The sequence below is a fragment of the Brassica napus genome, chromosome C7 (genome assembly GCF_020379485.1).
Source record: "Brassica napus cultivar Da-Ae chromosome C7, Da-Ae, whole genome shotgun sequence".
Taxonomy (NCBI): domain Eukaryota; kingdom Viridiplantae; phylum Streptophyta; class Magnoliopsida; order Brassicales; family Brassicaceae; genus Brassica; species Brassica napus.
Window position 1 is genome coordinate 46,396,580 of NC_063450.1, and position 21,373 is coordinate 46,417,952.

At 36.8% G+C, this 21,373-nt stretch overlaps 3 protein-coding genes across 3 annotated transcripts; 1 reads left to right on the forward strand and 2 right to left on the reverse strand.

Moving 5' to 3' along the window:
* Nucleotides 1-14: 14 nt before the first annotated feature.
* On the reverse strand, nucleotides 15-9,839 carry LOC125590019. The gene is made up of 2 exons (XM_048762860.1): nucleotides 9,543-9,839; nucleotides 15-3,749 (listed from the first exon to the last, which is right to left on the reverse strand). The coding sequence occupies exon 2, from the start codon at nucleotides 2,214-2,216 to the stop codon at nucleotides 150-152; it is 2,067 nt and encodes a 688-aa protein (XP_048618817.1). The 5' UTR covers nucleotides 2,217-3,749; nucleotides 9,543-9,839; the 3' UTR covers nucleotides 15-149.
* Nucleotides 9,840-11,636: 1,797 nt separating this feature from the next.
* LOC106404705 (pentatricopeptide repeat-containing protein At4g15720) lies at nucleotides 11,637-14,099 on the forward strand. The gene has a single exon (XM_013845391.3). The coding sequence runs from the start codon at nucleotides 12,024-12,026 to the stop codon at nucleotides 13,911-13,913; it is 1,890 nt and encodes a 629-aa protein (XP_013700845.2). The 5' UTR covers nucleotides 11,637-12,023; the 3' UTR covers nucleotides 13,914-14,099.
* A 2,746-nt stretch (nucleotides 14,100-16,845) lies between these two features.
* Nucleotides 16,846-21,233, reverse strand: LOC125590020. The gene is made up of 2 exons (XM_048762863.1): nucleotides 20,568-21,233; nucleotides 16,846-20,507 (listed from the first exon to the last, which is right to left on the reverse strand). Exons 1-2 carry the CDS (start codon nucleotides 21,160-21,162, stop codon nucleotides 20,107-20,109), a joined length of 996 nt encoding a protein of 331 aa, XP_048618820.1. The 5' UTR covers nucleotides 21,163-21,233; the 3' UTR covers nucleotides 16,846-20,106.
* Nucleotides 21,234-21,373: the final 140 nt, after the last annotated feature.

The following is a 21,373-nucleotide window of genomic DNA, read 5'->3' on the forward strand; positions in this document are numbered from 1 at the left end:
ATAAACTCAAATAGAAGGGGAAAAAGCTTCTGTTATTTCGTGGCTCTTAGGCCCTATATATAGGATTACAAGTTGTAGAAATCCAAAGAAGAATGTGCTAAAAACAAGACATGGAAACTAGAAATGAAGACTTTGACTAAAGACCGAAATTAATGATTTTTGTTGAATTCTTTTTCCCATGCACGACCAAGACTTCCTTGCTGACTCCCTCTTGGCATTCTTGATGAGAATGGGCTTGAAATGGACTGAGGAAAGGTCTGGTCGAATTTGGTGTAAAACCGACCCAAATTGAATTTGTTATGAATTTTTCTTTGGGCTGAAAAATGCTCATTTCGCCCAGCAACTAAACCAGCTCCATCTTCAGTGTCACTTAGCTCATTCAGCTCCAAGCTAGTATCACTTAGCTCACTCAGCTCATCTAGCTCATCTACTATCACTTCAGCTGGTTTCAGCTCAAGCATACTCTCTTCAGCTGGTTCCAGCTCGTCCTCAGTCTCATCAGCTGGTTTTAGATCAGTATCCTCACCATTAATCCATCCTGGTTTGTCTTTTGTTGAAGAATCATCTGGCTCAGCCATGGTCGCATCATCCTGGCCCGGGTCTATGATCCGAGGCGCATCATTCCCTCCCTCTTGAAAAGGATTTGACCTCAAATCCATTTTACCTGTATCAAAAGGAAATGAATCAGACAAAAAGAATTTAAAAATCATGTAAAATTTAGTGAAGGAAAATTTTGGAAAGAAACTTCCTTGGAGTTTTGAAGTTGGTTTCCTCGAGTACATGCATCTCCAAGTCTTAAACTGATAAGCACGATCTCTGCTTCTGTTCCTGACACCTCTTGGAGACTGATCCTGTTTATCCTGGACACTCAAAACAAACATTAAAATACCAGGATCATATGTACAAGACAAGTACTTGTTCAGATCATAAACCAAAGTTTCTTTCCCTAGAACATGTAGCACACGTTTCAGATCATCATGAAGCCTATCAAAGTAAGTCTTGTACACCAGAATGGTGTCAGGGCACGTGATAGCACAGTTCCTAAAGAACAAATTCAAATCATGCGCAAGTTTCTCAGATTTAGAACACAAAAGATTAAGTTCAAATTGAGAATTTCTTATCCAAGGCTCAGCATGTTTATCAAAGAAGGTGTTGTAAATCAGAATGTTTTCGAGGCATGAACTACCATAGAACATTTCCAAAACGTGCCTAACTTGATCAGATTCAGAACACAAAAGTTTTAGTTCAAGATCAGATTCAGAATAAGAATGGACAGGTTTCAAAACAGAATCACCACAAAAATCTGTTTCAGCTTTATGTGAATTCTGTTCCAGCAATGTGCTAACCATAAAATCTTCCAAAGCATATGAGGATGCAAACAAAATTCCAGTGATCAGTTCATGTCCATAAGATCTCAGACTAAAGCTATTTTCTTTGAAGACAAATGAATCAAACGATTTTCTAGAGCAGAAAACTAGTTGTTGCAAATCAAGCTCAGATGACTTTTCAAGATGATCAAGACCAGAAAGTTTTATGTCATTGGAACTGACTTTATCAAACAGATCAGGCAGAAAATTAATCAAATCAAGTTTCTCACAGTGCTCTTGAATGTATGTGGTCAAAGGCGTAGGAGTTGTGCCGGGATCAAAGCAAAGTTGGTTCTCCATGATGATGGATGTTATGCTTGGTGCTTCCGCTTCAAAGGTTGGACCAGGTTCGCCTTCCTCATCAAATATGGGACCTAGATCATCGTCCATGGGTCTCCTGGTGCCAAGAAGCAGTCCTTGATGTGAGTAGTCGAATGGTTCTTCCTTAAAATCCTGTGAAAATAGAACAAGACTACTCGGATGCTCCGGTTCAAAACAGGTTAGTCCATTAGTCTCTTCATCATCAAACATAAAATCAGATTTTGGAGATGGAAGATCACATTCATCCTCACAAATGATCAAACTTTCAATCATCTCTTCATCATACTCATCAAAAATTGGTAAAGAATCTGAAAAATCTTTTTGATCTTCAAGGTTGTTTTCAGATTTACCTTTGGGTTTTTCATTGATGAATAAGGAAGGCTTAGCTACAGATGCACGTGTGGTTGTGCTCTTCTTTTGGATCTTGCTGACGTCCTTGAGGGCTTTCACCACACCCTCCACAAGGTTGTCACAAAACTCCCAGACTTCAAACTGACTGAAAAGCCTTCTTTGATCAGCTTCAAACATCTTAACCTGAAAGTTCTCAACACAAAAGGTTAACAGATAAAAATAATCCTCACACTCTCAAGTGTTTGATCTCACCCACACAAGTGTTTCTCTCAGATTTTATGGTCACTCAAGAGTCTCCTCTCAAAGTTCTAAGAGAACAAATCAAATAACCCAATGGATTTCTCCAAGCAAGCAAGAGATGAACACAAGATAGAAAGATAAAGAGAATTGGTTTTGAAATCCGTATTAACCACTCCAAGGCTGGATTTCTCCTCAGCCAGCAGGATTTCTCTTCCACCACCTAGCCAAATAAATCAAACTTTTTTTTTTCTTTTCTCTTTTTTTTTGATAGATCTTTTTTTTTTTTTTTCTTTTCTCTTTTTATTTTTTTATAGAAGAATGGCGATAGGTAAGGTAGTGGCCCGGATTTGAGATAGAAAGATGAAGAAGAAGTGTTTAGAAATGAAAGATGAGAAAGATGGATAGATAGTACCGGTTGAGTGGCTCTGATACCACTTGATACGCCCAAAAATAGGGAAGGATCACTCGACCGGACTAAAGGGATATGAACTCGCCAAAAGGGAGAACTGATGGATTGAACGGTGACACAATGGGTTGCGGATGGCCCAATGATACTACCAGACTTCAGTTGGTGCTTGATATGACTCACAAGTCCACCAAAAGAAGGATTTCTAAACGTTGCCTGATATGACGCACAGGTCCAACGAATTAGAGGCTGTTTACTCGGAGATAACCTCACCAAGAAACAAAGAAGTGTTCTACAAAGAACAAAGAGATAAACTCAAATAGAAGGGGAAAAAGCTTCTGTTATTTCGTGGCTCTTAGGCCCTATATATAGGATTACAAGTTGTAGAAATCCAAAGAAGAATGTGCTAAAAACAAGACATGGAAACTAGAAATGAAGACTTTGACTAAAGACCGAAATTAATGATTTTTGTTGAATTCTTTTTCCCATGCACGACCAAGACTTCCTTGCTGACTCCCTCTTGGCATTCTTGATGAGAATGGGCTTGAAATGGACTGAGGAAAGGTCTGGTCGAATTTGGTGTAAAACCGACCCAAATTGAATTTGTTATGAATTTTTCTTTGGGCTGAAAAATGCTCATTTCGCCCAGCAACTAAACCAGCTCCATCTTCAGTGTCACTTAGCTCATTCAGCTCCAAGCTAGTATCACTTAGCTCACTCAGCTCATCTAGCTCATCTACTATCACTTCAGCTGGTTTCAGCTCAAGCATACTCTCTTCAGCTGGTTCCAGCTCGTCCTCAGTCTCATCAGCTGGTTTTAGATCAGCATCCTCACCATTAATCCATCCTGGTTTGTCTTTTGTTGAAGAATCATCTGGCTCAGCCATGGTCGCATCATCCTGGCCCGGGTCTATGATCCGAGGCGCATCAGGTTGCTCGACCCCCGAGAGTGGTTGGACGAACCCTGAAAGTGGCTGGACGAACCCTGAGAGTGGCTCCCCGTACCACTACGACCTCGTGGTGAGGCACGACGAGATCGAGACAGGGTCTGATCACCAGTAGACCTGTAAATTAAAAAAAACATATTTAAAAATAGTTTTAATAAATATTAATTGAAAAACATATTTAAAATTAGTTATAATAAATATATAAATTAAAAAAAAAACATATTTAAAAATAGTTTTAATAAATATTAATTGAAAAACATATTTAAAAATAGTTTTTATAAATACAAAAAATAATAAAATAGTGTTTATAAATCAAAAAAATGTTTTATAAATACAAAATTGGTTTTAATAAATATAAATATTTTTATAAATATGAAATCATCTTTTATAAATCCAAAAATCGAATTTATATACAAAAAACGTTTTGTAAAATCCAAAATCGATTTTATAAATACAAAAATAATAAAAAATTTATAAAAAAGTTCTAAATCAATTCAACACAACAAATTATCCAACCAAATCACAATTCTAAACCTATTACACAACCAAATCACACACCTAACCAATCACCCTAACAAAAATCTATCAAAAAACTTCTAAAATCATCAAATCTACATAAAAACCTAACAAATAGAACCTAAGTGAAATAGGGTCCTTACATGATTTGTGTAGGAATAGAGAGGATTCACCGGAGAGATCGTCGCGAGAGAAGGGGGAGATCGCCGGAAGAAGAGAGAGATCGCCGGAGGAAGAAGAGAGAAATGGGGAAGAAGAAGTGTTTCGTCTTTATAAAACCTACGGTCCGACGGAAACTATCCGTCGGAATTTCTTCGGTATTTTCAATTTCAATTTTCGCGAAATATTTGGCGGCTGGTTTGCCCGGTTAAATGAAAATATTTCGAGGAAATTCCGACGGACACTTAAATATCCGTCGGAATTTCCTCGGTATGTTCATTAATTCGTGGAAAAAGAATATCCTATGCATGTATTTCTATTGGTTTATATTGTTCCTCGGAATTTCCTCGGACTATTCCGAGAAAATTCCGAGGAACACATGTTTGGAGTTTCAAAACATCAAATTTTTTTGCCCTATATCATTTCTTATACAAATGCAATGCATAGAATTGATGAATCTTTGTATAGATGATCATAAACTATGAAATAACAAAATTTCAAAACGAATTGGAAGTATTCCCTTTACCGTTCATTAAAGTGTATAAGTGTTTCTCTTATGTTGTGGGGATTTCGTTCATACAACGGAAAAGTGTTTATTATACGGTAAGGAACAAATTTTTGACTTCATAATAAGTCTAAGACACTTAATAAGGGTTATATAAGTGTTATTCAAACCGCAAAACGTTGTTTTCGGTTTAAAAACCCTACTTCCTCGGAAAAGTCTCGGAATATTCCGAGGAAATTCTGAGGAACACTTGGATTTCCTCGGAATTTCCTCGGAATATTCCGAGGAAACAGAAACCCTAAAAGAAAAGCCCTAAATCGTCGGAAAAGTCTCGGACTATTCCGAGGAAATTCCAAGGAAATCCCTAAATCCTATTATCCCTCGGAATTTTCTCGGTATTCTTATATTAAAAAAAAAAAGGCGATGCTACTCTGTTTCCGAGTCATCATCACCAGATGAATCTGAATCTGGATCTTGGTGAAACTCTCCAATCTCTGGTTCATCCTCTACGTGAACGACGGCTTCCTCTCCAAAGTCGGTTAAATCGACTACAAGGCCAACTGCAGCTAAATCTTCTGCTGCACTTAAGTTACCGGATGTGCTTGGTTGTAGTGGGTCTTCCAGCTCAGAACTTCCCTGAACTCGGCCTCTCGGGTTGAGTGATGTAACAGTGACCCATGGATCATCTCTGTTCATAACTCGGGGGTACTTGATATAACAAACCTGTAACATTTAAAAAATTATTTAATTTGTAAATAAGTGTTATTAATACACATGATGATGAATCATTATAAATAATTGATATATGTATATTTAATTACCTGATCGGCCTGAAAAGCAAGAATGAAAGGATCATAATATTGCAACTTTCGCCTCGAATGTACTGATGTAACACCAAATGCATCTGTTCTCACACCTAGATCTGGAGTGTTGTCGTACCAATCACAATAGAAAACAGTACAGCGCAATCCAACCATGCACGGATACTTGATTTCCATAATCTCCCGTATGTTTCCGTAGTATACATCAACTCCAGATGCAGAACAAACGCCAACATCATAAGTCGTACTCGAACGTCTCCTCTTTTGAGTTGTGAATGCATATCCTCGAGTATAAAGTCTCGAATATGACTTCACAACATACTCTGGTCCACGCACCATCTCGCCTATCTAATCGTCAAATGTTTCACCTCTGGTCATACCAGCAGACACCTATTAATAGCACATATATATGTTATATTAATCTATGTGAATTAGTATAAATATGTGATAAATAATATTTTAATTTGTTTAAAGCACTCACATAAGTAAGCATCCATCCAGAAAATTCTCTTTGCTTCAGTTCTTCAAGTTCCTCCTCTGTGGCGTATCTATATTCGAACCGCTTTTCTGCCATGAAAATCCTGTACATATGTTGACAATAATATAATTAATTAAGATTTAAATTTCAACTTGTTAAAATAAAAAATTGTAAGCTAATTTATTTACCTCTCATATTGAAGAACATCTTCGCAGTTGGTGAGCAAATATGTTTGCAAATGACTGTGCTCCTGCTCAGTAAGTCGACGGTCCTTTGGTTTTCCGCTAAGTCGTCCAACATCTGTGAAGATGTCTGGAACCGTAACATGATATGTTGCTCGTTCGCCTCTATCATCATGCCGAGCAGGTCTTCTATTTTTGGTCTGCACTTCTGCTAAAAAATAGAACTCGGCAAAGTTTGAAGTTTCTGAATTTATCATCTGTGCGATTATAGAACCTTCCACCCTACTATAATTTTTCACCATCTTCTTCAAGTGGTACATATACCGCTCATATAAATACATCCATCTATACTGCACAAGACCACCAAGTTCCAATTCTCTTGCCAGATGAATAACAAGATGCTCCATAACATCAAAAAATGATGGAGGAAATATCTTCTCGAGGTTGCACTGAATCACGGCTATGTTAGTCTTCAAATTTTCAATACCTTCAAGAGTCACTGATCTCGTGCATAAATCGCGGAAGAAAGCACTAACCCCTGCAATTGCTTCATGAACATTCCGTGGCAATAGTTCCTTGAAGGCAAACGGAAGGAGGCGCTGCATCATTACATGGCAATCGTGACTCTTCAAGACGATAAACTTTCCTTCCTTTCTGTCGACACAGTTACGCAAATTAGATGCGTAACCGTCTGGAAATTTCACATCGTTGGAAATCCAATCAAAGAACGCATATTTTCCCTCTGCATCAAGTCGGTATATGGGAAAAGGAGCCCTACCATTATCATCAACATGAAGTTCTGAACGAGCACATATATCGACTAAATCCAGTCGTGACTTCAAATTATCCTTTGTTTTCCCTTGAACGTTAAGGATCGTGTTCATGGGATTGTCAAAAAAGTTCTTCTCAATATGGATGGCATCTAAATTATGCCTCAGCAGATGATCCTTCCAGTATGGCAGATCCCAGAAAATACTCTTTTTGTGCCAGTTATGTAGTTTTCCAACAGCATCTACCGGATAATGCACATGTCCACCCTGGTCTTGCATCCTTTCTGCACCAAAATCTCTTAGTTGTGTCGACAAATCTGCCCCACAAATTTCCGGAGGTGGACTGTCAAACACCCTCTTGTTCTTCGTAAACAAATTCCTACTCCTACGATATGGATGATCAGGTGGTAGGAATCTCCTGTGACAGTCAAACCAACACGTTTTCCTTCCGTGTTTTAGTTGGAAAGCATCAGTGTTATCTTGACAATATGGACATGATAGCCTTCCATGCGTTGTCCATCCAGATAACATATCATATGCTGGAAAATCCCTTATTGTCCACATAAGTACTGCCCGCATTTGAAAGTTTTCTTTACATGAAACATCGTATGTTTCAGCACCTTCAGCCCATAGTTGTTGCAACTCATATATTAGTGGCTGAAGAAACACATCAAGTGATCTCTTAGGATGCTCTGGTCCGGGAACGAGAATGGAAAAAAACAAAAACTCTCGTCGCAAGCACAAGTTTGGCGGTAAGTTGTATGGTGTAAGAATGACTGGCCATAGAGAATACTGTCTTCCACTCTTGCCAAACGGGCTGAAACCATCAGTACATAATCCAAGGTAGATATTTCTTCTCTCATACGCAAAGTCGGGATATTTTGATTGGAAATGCTTCCACGCTTTTGCATCTGAAGGATGTCTAATCTCACCATTTGTTGAATGCTCCGCATGCCATCTCATTGGTTGCGTTGTGCGTTCAGACTGATACAACCTCTGCAACCTTTTCGTCAAAGGCAAATACCACATCCTTTTAAATGGCACTGGAACTCTTCCACTCGTATCTTTATAACGAGCCTTTCCACAAAATTTGTATGTAACCCGATGTTCATCTGCCCTCCAATAAATCATGCAGTTATCGCTGCATACATCTATTACCTGATACGATAAACCAAAACCAGCTACCAGTTTCTGAACCTCGTAGTATGAACCAGAGGCTACATTATCCTCAGGTAGAATACCTTTTACAAAATCAGCAATCGCATCCACACAGTCTTCAGCCAAATTATAATCTGTTTTAATGCCCATCAGTCTTGTTACAGATGATAAAGCTGAATGACCATCCCTGCAACCTTCGTACAAGGGTTGCTTTCCAGCATCCAACATATCATAAAATCTCATAGCTTCTACATTGGGTAAATCTTCCCCTCTAAAATGATCATTTACCATCTGCTCAGTACCTACACCATAATCTACATCCATTCTAATTGGTTCTTCTAACCTAACCGCAGGCTGAGGTTCGCTAGTACTACCATATTCATAATCAGTTTCTCCATGATGATACCAAATTTTGTAACTTCGTGTAAACCCATTCAAATATAGATGAGTCCAAACATCACACTCTTTAATAATCTTTCTATTTTTACAATTAGAGCAAGGACATCTTAACATACCCGTTTCTGCTTCCGGTTGTCGTTGAACTAACCCCATGAATTCGGTTATACCTCGTTGGTATTCTTCCGTAAGCAATCTCATGTTCGGATCCAAATGAGGTCGATCGATCCAAAAACGATAATAATTTGAAGAAGACATGTTTTTTCAATCAAATTCGTGTGTAAATATAGTATGTGAGAGGATGAAGAAATGGAGTGAATGAAAAGGTTGGGGGGTGCGGGTATTTATAGATGAAATGATGCCGACAGTACCGAGAAAATTCCGACGGAATCCCGACGGCAACGGCTCTTTCCTCGGAATTTCCTCGGAATTTTTAAAATCCCCAACGGCTCTCTAACGGCTATAATATATCCTCGGATATTCGTCGGTGTTTTCTGAGGAATATTATTTCCTCGGTATTTCATCGGTATATTCCGAGGAAATTCGTCGGAATATTCCGAGGATCTCATTTTCCGTCAGAATGTCCGTCAGAATTACGATGTTTTTTTATAGTGAATGACAAGAACACAAAACAATCCAACTTTCTTTTTAATAATTAATAGTTCTCTAAAGTGCTCCAGAAGTGGCCAATAATAAAATATGTGTATAAATAATCCATCAAATTTTGTTTAAGAGCACGATTCCAAAGAACTATAAATAATTAAATTGTAGAGATTATCAAAGCTCTATAAGAAAGTGGCCAAACACAAGTTTCAAAGCAAACATTGATAAAACGCTTCTAGTTTTCAACCTATATGGCTCCGATATTATATTCGCAAACAAGTCGTCCATAAATAGAAGGGATTATGGGTGATGAGAAACAAACCTTTACAACACCAGATCCAGCAAGAGGAAAAGCTTTCAGAGATATGGTTCCTCTGAGAGAGTACTTTTAGGGTTATAATTTTGACGGCAAGTATGAAGTTTTTATATATTGAGAAAACCTGTAGGGTTTATGATGGCTTAATGGATATATATAGTCAATAAAAAGCCTTAAATATTTTTCGAACCTTTTGACAAGTTTTATGGCGGTGTATCTTAAAATTTCAGAACACCGTCTCTAGGGCCCAATTTTTTTTGAAATAATACTTTATTTGAACTTAAAGTTTTGTATGTATTTCTGTTATAAAATAAGTAACTAACTATATTAAAACAACAGACTAAAAATCGACAATAAATAGATACAAATAAATTAATCAAATTCTTCATAAATTTGTTCGATATCAGGATTTTTCGCTTTTAACATCCGAACCAAGTTCTTCTTCCACTTCGATATAATCAAGATCTTCTGCTTGACCATACATGTTGTTAGTGCCTCAACGTGATATGGATCAATATAACGATTGGATCAGAGTCTTCATATTGCATTGCAGTAAAATCAAGTTTTTGTTGAGATTTTGCAAATTTCCTAAAAAATCTCTAATTCTTGACAATAAGTTTCTGAAACTTTATTACTAGCACCATCAATATACATCCACTGCCTTGTAATTTTAATGTCATTATTCAATGACATTGGTCTAACTATCAACACTTAGGAACCCTTCTTCTTCTTTTTAGAGTAAATAGCTTGAGAACCCTTCTTCTTTTTCGTCTCGATAATTATCTCATTCAAACCAACACAGTTTTTTTTTTAAAATCTTTATTGCAGTTGGTCTCTTTTTCTGATAAGTTTTAAAGATCACTTGTGTTCTATATATATGAAGAATTAATATTCTAATTAATAATATAAATACGAATTGATAAAGTATATTCTTTATCAGATTAGGAATATGAGAATTATGTACTACATACGAAAATGTAACATTGACTTGTATGTTTCGTAAAAGATATTTTACTTCATAGATATTCTTGCTGTTATGTAACTATTTTAATAGTCTCAAATATGTTATAAATTATAAATGGTTAAGTCACAAACGTGGAAAAAATCATGCGAAAATTGGTTTTAGTTAGCTACCAATTTGCTACATCATTTATGTCATAATTTGAAATGATAAAAGTATCTTTATTTTGTGCTAATTAGTGACTAAAATTTAGTCACTATATCATTACAAACAGAGACTTTTAATTACGTCGCAATTTAGTATCTAATTGGTTACGCTAAAGTTCGTCACAAACCGTCATAAATGTTACGTTTCCTACTGTGGTAACAATTACGTCTTAATTTGTTACAAATTCTAGCAACGATTTACATCGTCACAGTATTGTAACGAAACAACTACGAATTTAAGACTGAATATAATAGTCACAACATCGTATTAAAAACGTCACTAAATTATAACGAATACAGATCGTCGCAAAATTTAGTCACAATAACTCTTTTTTTTTTGTAGTGCAGCCATTGAGGCAAAAAAACGAAGATTATGGAACACAGCTTGAGTTTGTCGATCGAGTACGTGAGTGCCAATGTAACAGCCGCCCAAGGTTTTTGTTTTTACATAACATTGTGGGCCAAAGATCTCTCCTCGCCAGATCCAGAGCCTAAACTTTACCAAACATTAGTCCGCAAGTTCCGTGATGAGATGCATGTTCATGAGTTCAAGCTAAAGCCACCACAACAAGAATGATAGATATCACCTTTTTAAATATTTTGTTTAACATCATCATCATATATAATTACCTTGTTTCTCTTCTAGAGTTGTGGTGCTGTTTATGTTGTTACATTCATTAGAATGGATTTAACCACTATTCATTTATTTATTATCAAGTGGATGCACAGGTTGATGAGTTCAAGTCCCAAAACATGTTTCTACAACATGTTTCTGTCTTGTCATTAACTAAACGGGTTCAGACTTTGTAGTTTAATCGCTTTGTTTAACTTTTATTAAAAACCGCAATCATGATTGAAAGGTGACTGATGAATAATGAAATTCTAAGAACATCTCTAGCCTAAAACTCCATAAATATGATTCTAAACCAAAGTGAATCCGACATAAATATTTGAACGATTCTTGTTCTATGGTACTTTGGATTTTAGATTTTAAATCTGAATGGATATCCAAAAAAAACTCAAAAGATTAAAAAAATAATAATATATATATATACCAAGCATAAACTAAATTTCAAATAAGTACACAAAATACTCAAAACTTTCAATGATACCTAAAATAATTTATTTATTATAACAAAAAAATTTAATTTTAGTTCAGTTCAGCTTTTGTTAGAGAATGATAATGCAGTATGCTATTCTTACAGTATATGTATCAGTTGTAAGTATTTGTTTTGACGGGAATTAGGCCCAACCCAAAATGTTTGCATACGTCAACTGGAAAACCCAATAAAGCAATGGTCTAATGTTTATTTATATTTTATGGTTCTACAATTTCTATGTTTGCAGAGAGATGGGAGTTTGCGTAGACCAATGAATAAAAGGTTTCTACAAAATGTCCGTTTTGTCCCTGCGAACTCTTCATTCGTCGACGATGTCTTCCATCTCAAAAGTAAAGCTTCCTTGGTCCACAAGCTTTCAGAATCTACCCATCTCTTTCTCACGAGCTCATTGCAAAGTTCAATTTTCAAACTTGGGTTCGCGAGCGACACATTCACTGTGAATCGCCTCATAAACAGCTATGTGAAGCTCAGAGAAACCAACACTGCACGCAAGCTGTTCGACGAAATGCCTGAACCAAACGTCGTTTCCTGGACTTCGGTTATCTCTGGGTTTAACGACACGGGTCAACCTCAAACTGCTCTGTCTATGTTCCAACAAATGCACGAAGACGAATATGTAGCTCCCAACGAGTTCACGTTCGCGAGTGTATTCAAAGCCTGCTCTGCTTTGGCAGAATCAAGAATCGGGAAAAGCATCCACGCCCGTCTTGAGATGTCCGGGCGGAGAAGCAACACCGTGGTGAGCTCCTCTCTTCTTGACATGTATGGCAAATGCAACGACGTGGAAACAGCTAGACGGGTTTTCGACTCGATGATTGGCTGTGGGAGAAACGTTGTTTCTTGGACATCGATGATCACTGCTTATGCGCAGAACGCTCGTGGACATGAAGCTATTGAGTTATTTAGAACATTCAATGCTGATACAACGACGTTGGATAGACCGAATCAGTTTATGCTAGCTAGTGTTATTAGTGCTTGCTCTAGTTTAGGTAGGCTACAATGGGGTAAAGTTGCTCACGGTGTAGTTACTCATGGTGGTTACGAAACGAACCATGTGGTTGCCACGTCGCTTCTTGATATGTACGCCAAATGTGGGTCTCTAAGCTGTGCAGAGAAGATCTTCTTGACGATTTGCCGTCACTCTGTGATCTCGTACACGTCTATGATCATGGCAAAGGCAAAGCATGGACTTGGAGAAGCCGCGCTTCAGCTTTTCGACGAGATGGTTGCGAAGAGAATAAGGCCTAACTATGTAACGTTACTCGCCGTGTTACACGCTTGTAGCCATTCGGGTTTAGTCACCGAAGGACTAGGATACTTGAACTCAATGGTTGAGAAGTACGGTGTGGTTCCTGATCCCAGGCATTACACTTGTGTTGTTGATATGCTTGGAAGATTTGGCCGTGTTGACGAGGCTTACGCTCTGGCGAAAACTATAGAAGTTGGAGGAGAGCAAGGTGCGCTCTTGTGGGGAGCTCTTCTCTCAGCTGGTAGGTTGCATGGAAGAGTTGATATCGTTGGCGAGGCGAGCAAACGTTTAATAGAATCGAATCAGCAAGTGACGAGTGCATATGTTGCATTATCTAATGCTTATGCTGTGGCTGGAGGGTGGGAAGATTCAGAGTCTCTTCGTTTAGAGATGAGACGTGGCGGAAATGTGAAAGAGCGAGCTTGTAGCTGGATTGAGATTAAGGACTCGGTTTATGCATTTCATGCTGGGGATTTGTCGTGTGATGAGAGCGGTGAGATTGTGAGGTTTATAAAGGATCTGGAGAAGAGAATGAAGGAGAGAGGACACAGGGGAAGTAGTAGTATGATCACGAGTTCATCGGTTTTTGTTGATGTGGATGAAGAAGCCAAAGAGGAAATTGTGAGTTTGCATTGTGAGAGATTGGCTTTAGCCTTTGGATTGATACATTTGCCTGAAGGATCGACGATTAGGATTATGAACAACTTGAGGATGTGCAGAGATTGTCATGAGGCTTTCAAGCTGATCAGTGGGATTGTGGAGAGGGAAATTGTTGTTAGAGATGTGAATAGGTTTCATTGCTTTAAGGATGGATCTTGTACTTGCCGTGATTTTTGGTGAATTTCTTTAACATTTTTTTTAACTTTTTTGTTCTTTAAAACTTCACATCTAAGAGTTGACGATCTCGTTGCGCGGGTTTTTGTTTTCATTTATTTTTATATAAATATTTTGTTTTCAATTCTAAATTGGTATATATTATAATATATATTTGTCTATCAATTTTTAAAACATAATAAGTTTACTGTATATTGTTTTCATTGAATAGATTGTTTCAAACTTTCACATGTATTTGTATCTTTTTCTATATATATATTTTCGGATTATTATTTCATTATTAAAATCGTAACAATATATATAAAGATTAGTAAAATATTGTTTTATTGTCATATTCAAATATATTGTAACATTTCACAAATTTAGAAAGTTTTTAAAAAAATTAAACTTTTCGCTTCATAGATTTATATTATCGAGTAAATAATTAAACATTTAGTTTTTGTTTAATTTTTAAAATAAACTATATAGTTTAAAATTTGTTTTCATTGGTTTAAGGTAGTAAAGATTAATCATTGTTAGATAATATGATTTTTGTTATTTAAAAAAAATCTTTATAATTTTTAAAGTTAACATCGACAAATATTTAAATATTTAGCATATAGATGTATAGTATTACAACATTAAATTATATCTATTTAATTTATACTATCTATAAATCCAATGGATCATCTATTGTTTAAATCCAATTATTTATAGCCCAATAAAAATTTATGGTATGCTCAAAATTTAAATGATAAGATTAGATATTAAATGTAACATGACTTTCTAGGAATAAGTCCATTAGATCCATTTTTTTTTTAAATCACACATGAATCAAGGTTGTGACTTTTGTTTTAATATATAAGATGTAAAAGCCTCATAGCGCCATAGAGAGAAATAAAATAAATAATAAAAATATTTTAAAAAACAATTGAAATGTAAAGAAGGTAATCACAAAATAGGTAATCACAAAATAGCTAACTAAGTACTCCCGAAAATATTGCATTTTTAAATTATTTAAATATCTTTGTGACCCATATTGAATTAATTGAAATATATCTCTATAATATTTAATGAAAATTAAAGTTTAAATTATATGATTAAATTATCGTTGGAAGCAATACATATTTAACAAAATTGTTTTAGTATTCTATCATAATTAAATGATAATGGCCGAAAATGTAATATTCAAAGAAAATTAAAAACACTTTTAAAATGTATCCAAAAGAAAAAACTGAATATTCTGTAACAAACGTTGAGGCTAAAAATCAATTAATCAATATAACCATTAGTGTTGAAAATAATATATTTAGTTTGTATCGATTCAGATATCTTTTGAATGCATGTATATATCATTAAAAAGGATACAAACCTATCCAAAGAAGATCAAATGATACTAATTATTTTTTAATAATCATAAATAAAGAAGTAATTGTATTGTTTTAAAAAAGGAGGTAAGATTTTCAAAAGAAGAATTCAAACATCAAAAGAAGGCAAAGAAGAATCTCCCACTTCATGGGGTCTCCACTCTAGTTTTATGTTCATAGTATGCATATCAAAATTTTAATATATAAAAATAAACAATGGAGTGACCAAAAAGTGAACAAAATAAATTAGTGTGAATGGATAGTAACTTGTAGAAATTCATTCTTTTATACACCATGTCACTATCTTCATGATTCACAACTTACGATTCATTCTTTTGAAGAAGACAAGAAAACGCAGATGAAGCTTTTAGCTCAAAGAAAAATTAGTTTTTTATTCGTAGGTAAAAAATCTACTAAAATCACCAAGTGAAATTATTCAATCGAAATGAACTCGAAAACATAAAACCCTAAAAAAAGTTAACACTGATTCTTTCAAAATGGCCATGTTTATTCTTTCTGACTATATACTTCTTTTTCTTCCGTGAATAGCCAATTTTTTTATCATAGTAAACCTATGCTCCTTTTGACATACCTCCACCTACGGGTATGCCACCGAAGAAGAAACAAATATCGATACAGAAACCGAGAAATAAAAAGAAAGGAAAGAAGAAAGCAAAGGCAAGAAAGAAAAGCGCTTGTCCACCAGTAAAGAAACGTGAGTTCACACAAGAAGAACTAGATGATCCACTGTTCTCTGACGAGGAGGACGTCGAGTGTGAGCCACCTCGTGACAAGGATACTTATATGATAAAACATGGAAGGTCTGTCATACTGGCTAAGATACCAGATGACGTGAAACGTCGTTTGAAGAACAAGCTATCAACGGCAATCACCGTTAAATGCGCAGAAGAAAATCTCGGTCTCACTTGGACAAGATTGAAGCATGTCATCCATACAGAACCGGTAGATGATAACTTGCGTCTTTCTGATTCTGCGGGTTACTTACACATGTACTGGCGGACACCTCAACTTCCTGAGTCATTCTTATCCGATGAGGAAACCGGAGACTTGATGACGAAGGTTGCTGGTTTCATCAGAGACCAGGGTCAACACGAGATGTGCTGCTTTTATGCTTTAAGCGATTTGATCAGTTCCTCCGCGGTGTTGCATGGGCAGTTGGAGCAGTATGAGCCTCTTAGCGAAATGTACATCTGCCAAAATGCTGATCCACAAGAGTATGCAAGACTGAAGGGTGATCACAATTGTGACGAATGCTCTTTTTACTCAGCTCTTAAATTTGCTAAAGAATCGCGTGGCATTCCTCTAGCTACTGCGAAGGAGATGAGTGATAAGTTCTCTTGCAAGGAAAGAAGGAAATTTCTACATGGAGAACGGACCTTCAAGATTAAATAAGTACACAGGTATAAGACCTTAGAACAAGCTCTCCAACGCTTGAAGACGCATACCGTCTCTGCGACTCTTCTTTGCTACAAGGGCTGGACAAAGAAGAAACAACTGTACATAGGACCAAGAGAACGATCAGGGATGGTAGGTCTACACGAAGTGATCATGCTAGACTGTGTGAAGTATCAAGACAAGATGGCAATCAAATGCAAAAGCAGCAATGAGGAGGATATTGGCGTTGACGGTTACATCTACGTGGATCCACATGTCATGTTCATCGAGGTGGGGAGTTCAAGGAAAAAAAAGCATGAATACAAGTGTAGGATAAGGCCGACTCACCTCCTCTTTGATTTCTATTCCATTGATATGGAAGAAGGGACACATGGTGTCAAATTCTCAGAGCAAGAATTCAATCGACAAATGAAGGAAAACAGATTTTGGTAATTAATAAACTAGCTTTTGCTTTATACTTTGAAAGAGATTTGATTTAATTCATCTTCTTTGAGAAACCTTGAACAAGATTTGATTAAATTCATCTTCTTCAAATAGCTGATATCTTGTTCATACCCACCATAAGAGGTTGGTATCAGAGCCAGCTGATGCAGCAGCATCTACACCGCCATAACAGCTTCTCGTTATTTCCTTTTCTTAAATGTATTTCTTTATTTCATTTTCCGTATTGTTTTGGTTTTCCTTTTCTTAATAGGAAAGAGCATACTAAAGTCGATTGTGACTTGACAAAGGATCTCTATATATAGCTTTGTTATTTGCTTTGACTAAACAGATTTTGATAATTAATAAACTAGTTTTTGCTTTATACTTTGAAAAAGATTTGATTCAATTCATCTTCTTTGAGAAGCCTTGAACAAGATTTGATTAAATTCATCTTCTTCAAGTAGCATGTCTCTAGAGATTTCAATTGAAATCCCTAGATTGAGTTGATATCTTGTTCATACCCGCCATCAACAGTGGACCTAAAGAAAAAACATTGTTGGAAGGAATTTCATGAAGTTATCATGCTTGCTTGTGTAATATATGAAGGTAAAATGGCGATCAAATGCAAATCAAGCAATGGAAAAGATGTTGGGGAAGATGCCTACATATATGTCGATATATCCAGTTGTAGGATAAAGCCGAGTAGATTATTGTTTGATTTCTACTCTATAGACATGGAAAATGGTCCATATGAGGTAAAAAATTTAAAGAAGAATTCAAACATCAAAAGAAGACAAAGAAGAATCTCCCACTTTATGGGGTCTCCACTCTAGTTTTATGTACATAGTATGCATATCAATTTTTTAATCTATAAAAATAAACAGTGGAATGACCAAAAAGTGAATGAAAGAAATTAGTGTGAATGTATGGTTATAAAAGAATGAATTTCTACAAGTTACCATCCATTCACAGAATGAATTTGAAAAGAATGAATCACAATTCACTATCTTCACGATTCATTCTTTTAATCACAACTTATGATTCTTTGAGCTTTATGTTTTCGAGTTTCCTTTCGATTGAATAATTTCTCTTGGTACTTTTTAGTAGATTTTTTACTTATGAAAAAAACTAATTTTTCTTTTAGCTAAAAGCTTCATCTCCGTTTTCTTGTCTTTTTTCAAAAGAATGAATCATAAGTTGTGAATCTTGAATCATTCTTTTAATCACAACTTATGATTTATTCTTTCGAAGAAGACAAGAAAACACAGATGAAGCTTTTAGCTCAAAGAATAAATTAGTTTTTTTATTTATAGGTAAAAAATCTACTTAAAGTACCAAGAGAAATTATTCAACCAAAAAGAAACTCGAAAACATAAAACTCTAGAAAGGGTTAACACTGATTCTTTCAAAATGGCCATGTTGATTCTTTCTGAATACCCACATTTTTTTTCACTGTAAATACCCAATTTTTTTGATTGATTACAGTATAACTAATCAACTTGATGTATAAAATACAATCAAATTGACTTCAGAAATTACATACCAAACGAGTATACATATTCTTAACTCTTTATATAATGTTCTTAACTTTTCGTTTTCATAGACCCGATCAGATCAGTTACTGACATATGTACGGCCCTCTCATTTTTAACTATTTTATGTAATTTCATTGGTTAATCGAAGGAGCTCAAGTGGACTTTCGTTTCCAGTTGCGTTATTAAATCTTAAACGTAAGATTTTAGAATAGTAGTATACAAGCTACCGTTAAAACATATTTGTTCATTGTGATAGCATCAGAAGATGTTCACATAAGTATCTTTTTTTTTTTTTTTTTAATAATAAATATATATTATAAATTTCATCCCAGAAGGGCATCGGACTACAGCATTTTCCGATTCACCGGAGAAACATGAACCCTAGGTTACAAGTGACTTGGCTAAGCAAAATACACAGATTACATAACAAAGGAATTTAGGTTGAGGGAAAGAAGACTGAGAGAGCATGCTCCCTCCTCAGTTGACACCGCAGCCACCAAATCCAGATTCCGACGACTTCTCATGACGGGGGTGTCGAGGCCCGCCAGATCCACCGCCAGTCACTATCAATGGAGCCACCCACGAAGCGTTCCGCGGCCACAAACGCCGCTTTCAGATGAAGAACGGCTCCAAAAACCCTAATTGCCACTTTCTGTAACCGCTTCGCCGCCTCACAGGTCCGAGAAGTTCCGTGCTCCTCCGCTCTTGTCGACGAGGAAAGGAAGAAAAGCGACCCGGCGAAATTCAGGAAAAAAGGGAACCGCCATCCCATTTGTGAGATCCACCGACACCGCAGAAACAAACCCTCCCCTCGGAGCCTAACCCCAGCCCCGATGACTGACACGCGGTTCCGTTTGGGTCACCGTCGTCCTCAAACAGCGTACGCCAACCTTTAACCGACGAGTCACCAGAGCGGCGGAGTTCTTAGGGGCTTCCGCTACAGAGAGCCCACCCGAGTCGCCGAGAGAGAGAGGGTGATACGCCCAAAACGGGAAGGATGGCTTTGGCCGGGTGTTGGATATGATCCGAGAAGGCAAACGGCACTTCTGGAACTGAGATGGATTGAATGGATCGTCAAGAGATGCGGAATGACTCTTGATATACCACGATCTAAGGCTAACCACCTAAGAAACGATGAAGGTGTGTTGGCTAACCACCAAACGACACAAAAGATGATTGGCTGACCACCAAATCAACAAGCCGGTTCAAACCGATGAACTAGCTAAGAACTCTCTCTCTCACTCAGAGAAAAGAAGAATCGAAAATAAACAACCAAAATGAACTCATTTTATTCATCAAAGGGACTACATATTTATACTACTTGTAGTCAAAGAGAATTAAAGAGAATTGTGGGAAAACAAAGCATAGAAAATAGAAACATTGACTAGAATATTATTAATGAGTCAAAGACTCAGTCTTCCATGCAGATTAGTCAAAGATGACCATTCGGTTCACGTTCTGGTCAAGGAAACCCTTCGGCTACTGTCCAGGTTCATCCGAACCAGATGGATGCACGGGGTAAAGATAAGGACGCTTGCGGGACTGTCCGGATGGTCCGCCAGATAAGAATGCATGTCCGTCTTTGGTTTCTTCACGATCCAAGCTAATTCTGGCTCGACCGTGGGTTTTAGAATGTCGAGTTGGTCGGGGAAGACGGGCTGTGGTTCGGTCGGTTAGGTCGTCTGGACGTGGTTCCAGCCGAAGCTCCAATCGGGACGCACGCGGGACGGCTCGGTCAGTCTGATCAGTACGGTCGAATGAACGAACCTCGGTCAAATTGTTCAGAACGTCCTGATCTCCATGCTGGTTGGCTCCAATGGACTGATCCACGAACCAGGGCACATCATTCCCTTCCTCTTCAAAAAGATTTGTCCTCAAATCTGAAACATTAAAAGGAAAAGGATTATAAGCAAAAGAACCATAATCAGCACAATGCTCACCTTGAGTTTGGTCCGGTATTTGAATTGGCAAAGGCTCTTCCTTTTCTGGCTCGGTTTCAAGGTTCTCATTCTCCAAAGTCACCAACGGTTTTTGCTTTTGACACTTGTTAGCATAATGACCGATCCTATGGCATTTGAAGCACCTGGTGGAATGAGCTTTGCTTGTGGGTTTCACAGCTTTGCTTTTATCAAAAGAAATCTCATTAGTTTTCAAATCAGAATTTGAAAGATAAGAAGACTTACATTGCTGTTTTGGTGCCGAAGAAGTGTTGGTGTTTCCCTTCCTTTTGAGCTGTCGGATAGCATGAATTGCCTTATGCAACATCTTCTCCAAACTAGCATAAGTTTGAAGCTCGTTTTGATCAAGCACTACACGGTTGCTTCTCTTGGTTTTGGTGAAGAGACGATCACCACTTCTGACCCACTTCTCATCATTGGACCTGTTTTCTCTCTTCCTTTGTTTCTGCACAAAATCAAATTCATTAGAAGCAAACTGTCTCTTGTCAAAAATCAATTGCTTCTTTTCAACAATAGTTTTAAAAGGAAAGTAGACATCATCTTGTAGTGGTTTTGATTTCTTGAGAAGTCCAAACATCCTGAAACACTTAACAAAGTTAGCAAATAAAAATCCTCACACTCTCAAAGTGTTTAGCTCACGATTTTTAGATGGTCACTCAGAGTTCTTTCACTGGTTCAAAGGATGATAGGCAGTCAAAATTCAGCAATCAAAACCCAAAACAAACTTTTGTGAGAAAAAGAAAAGAGAAGGTAAGATGAAGAGATTTTTGATATGGATCCGCCTTAAC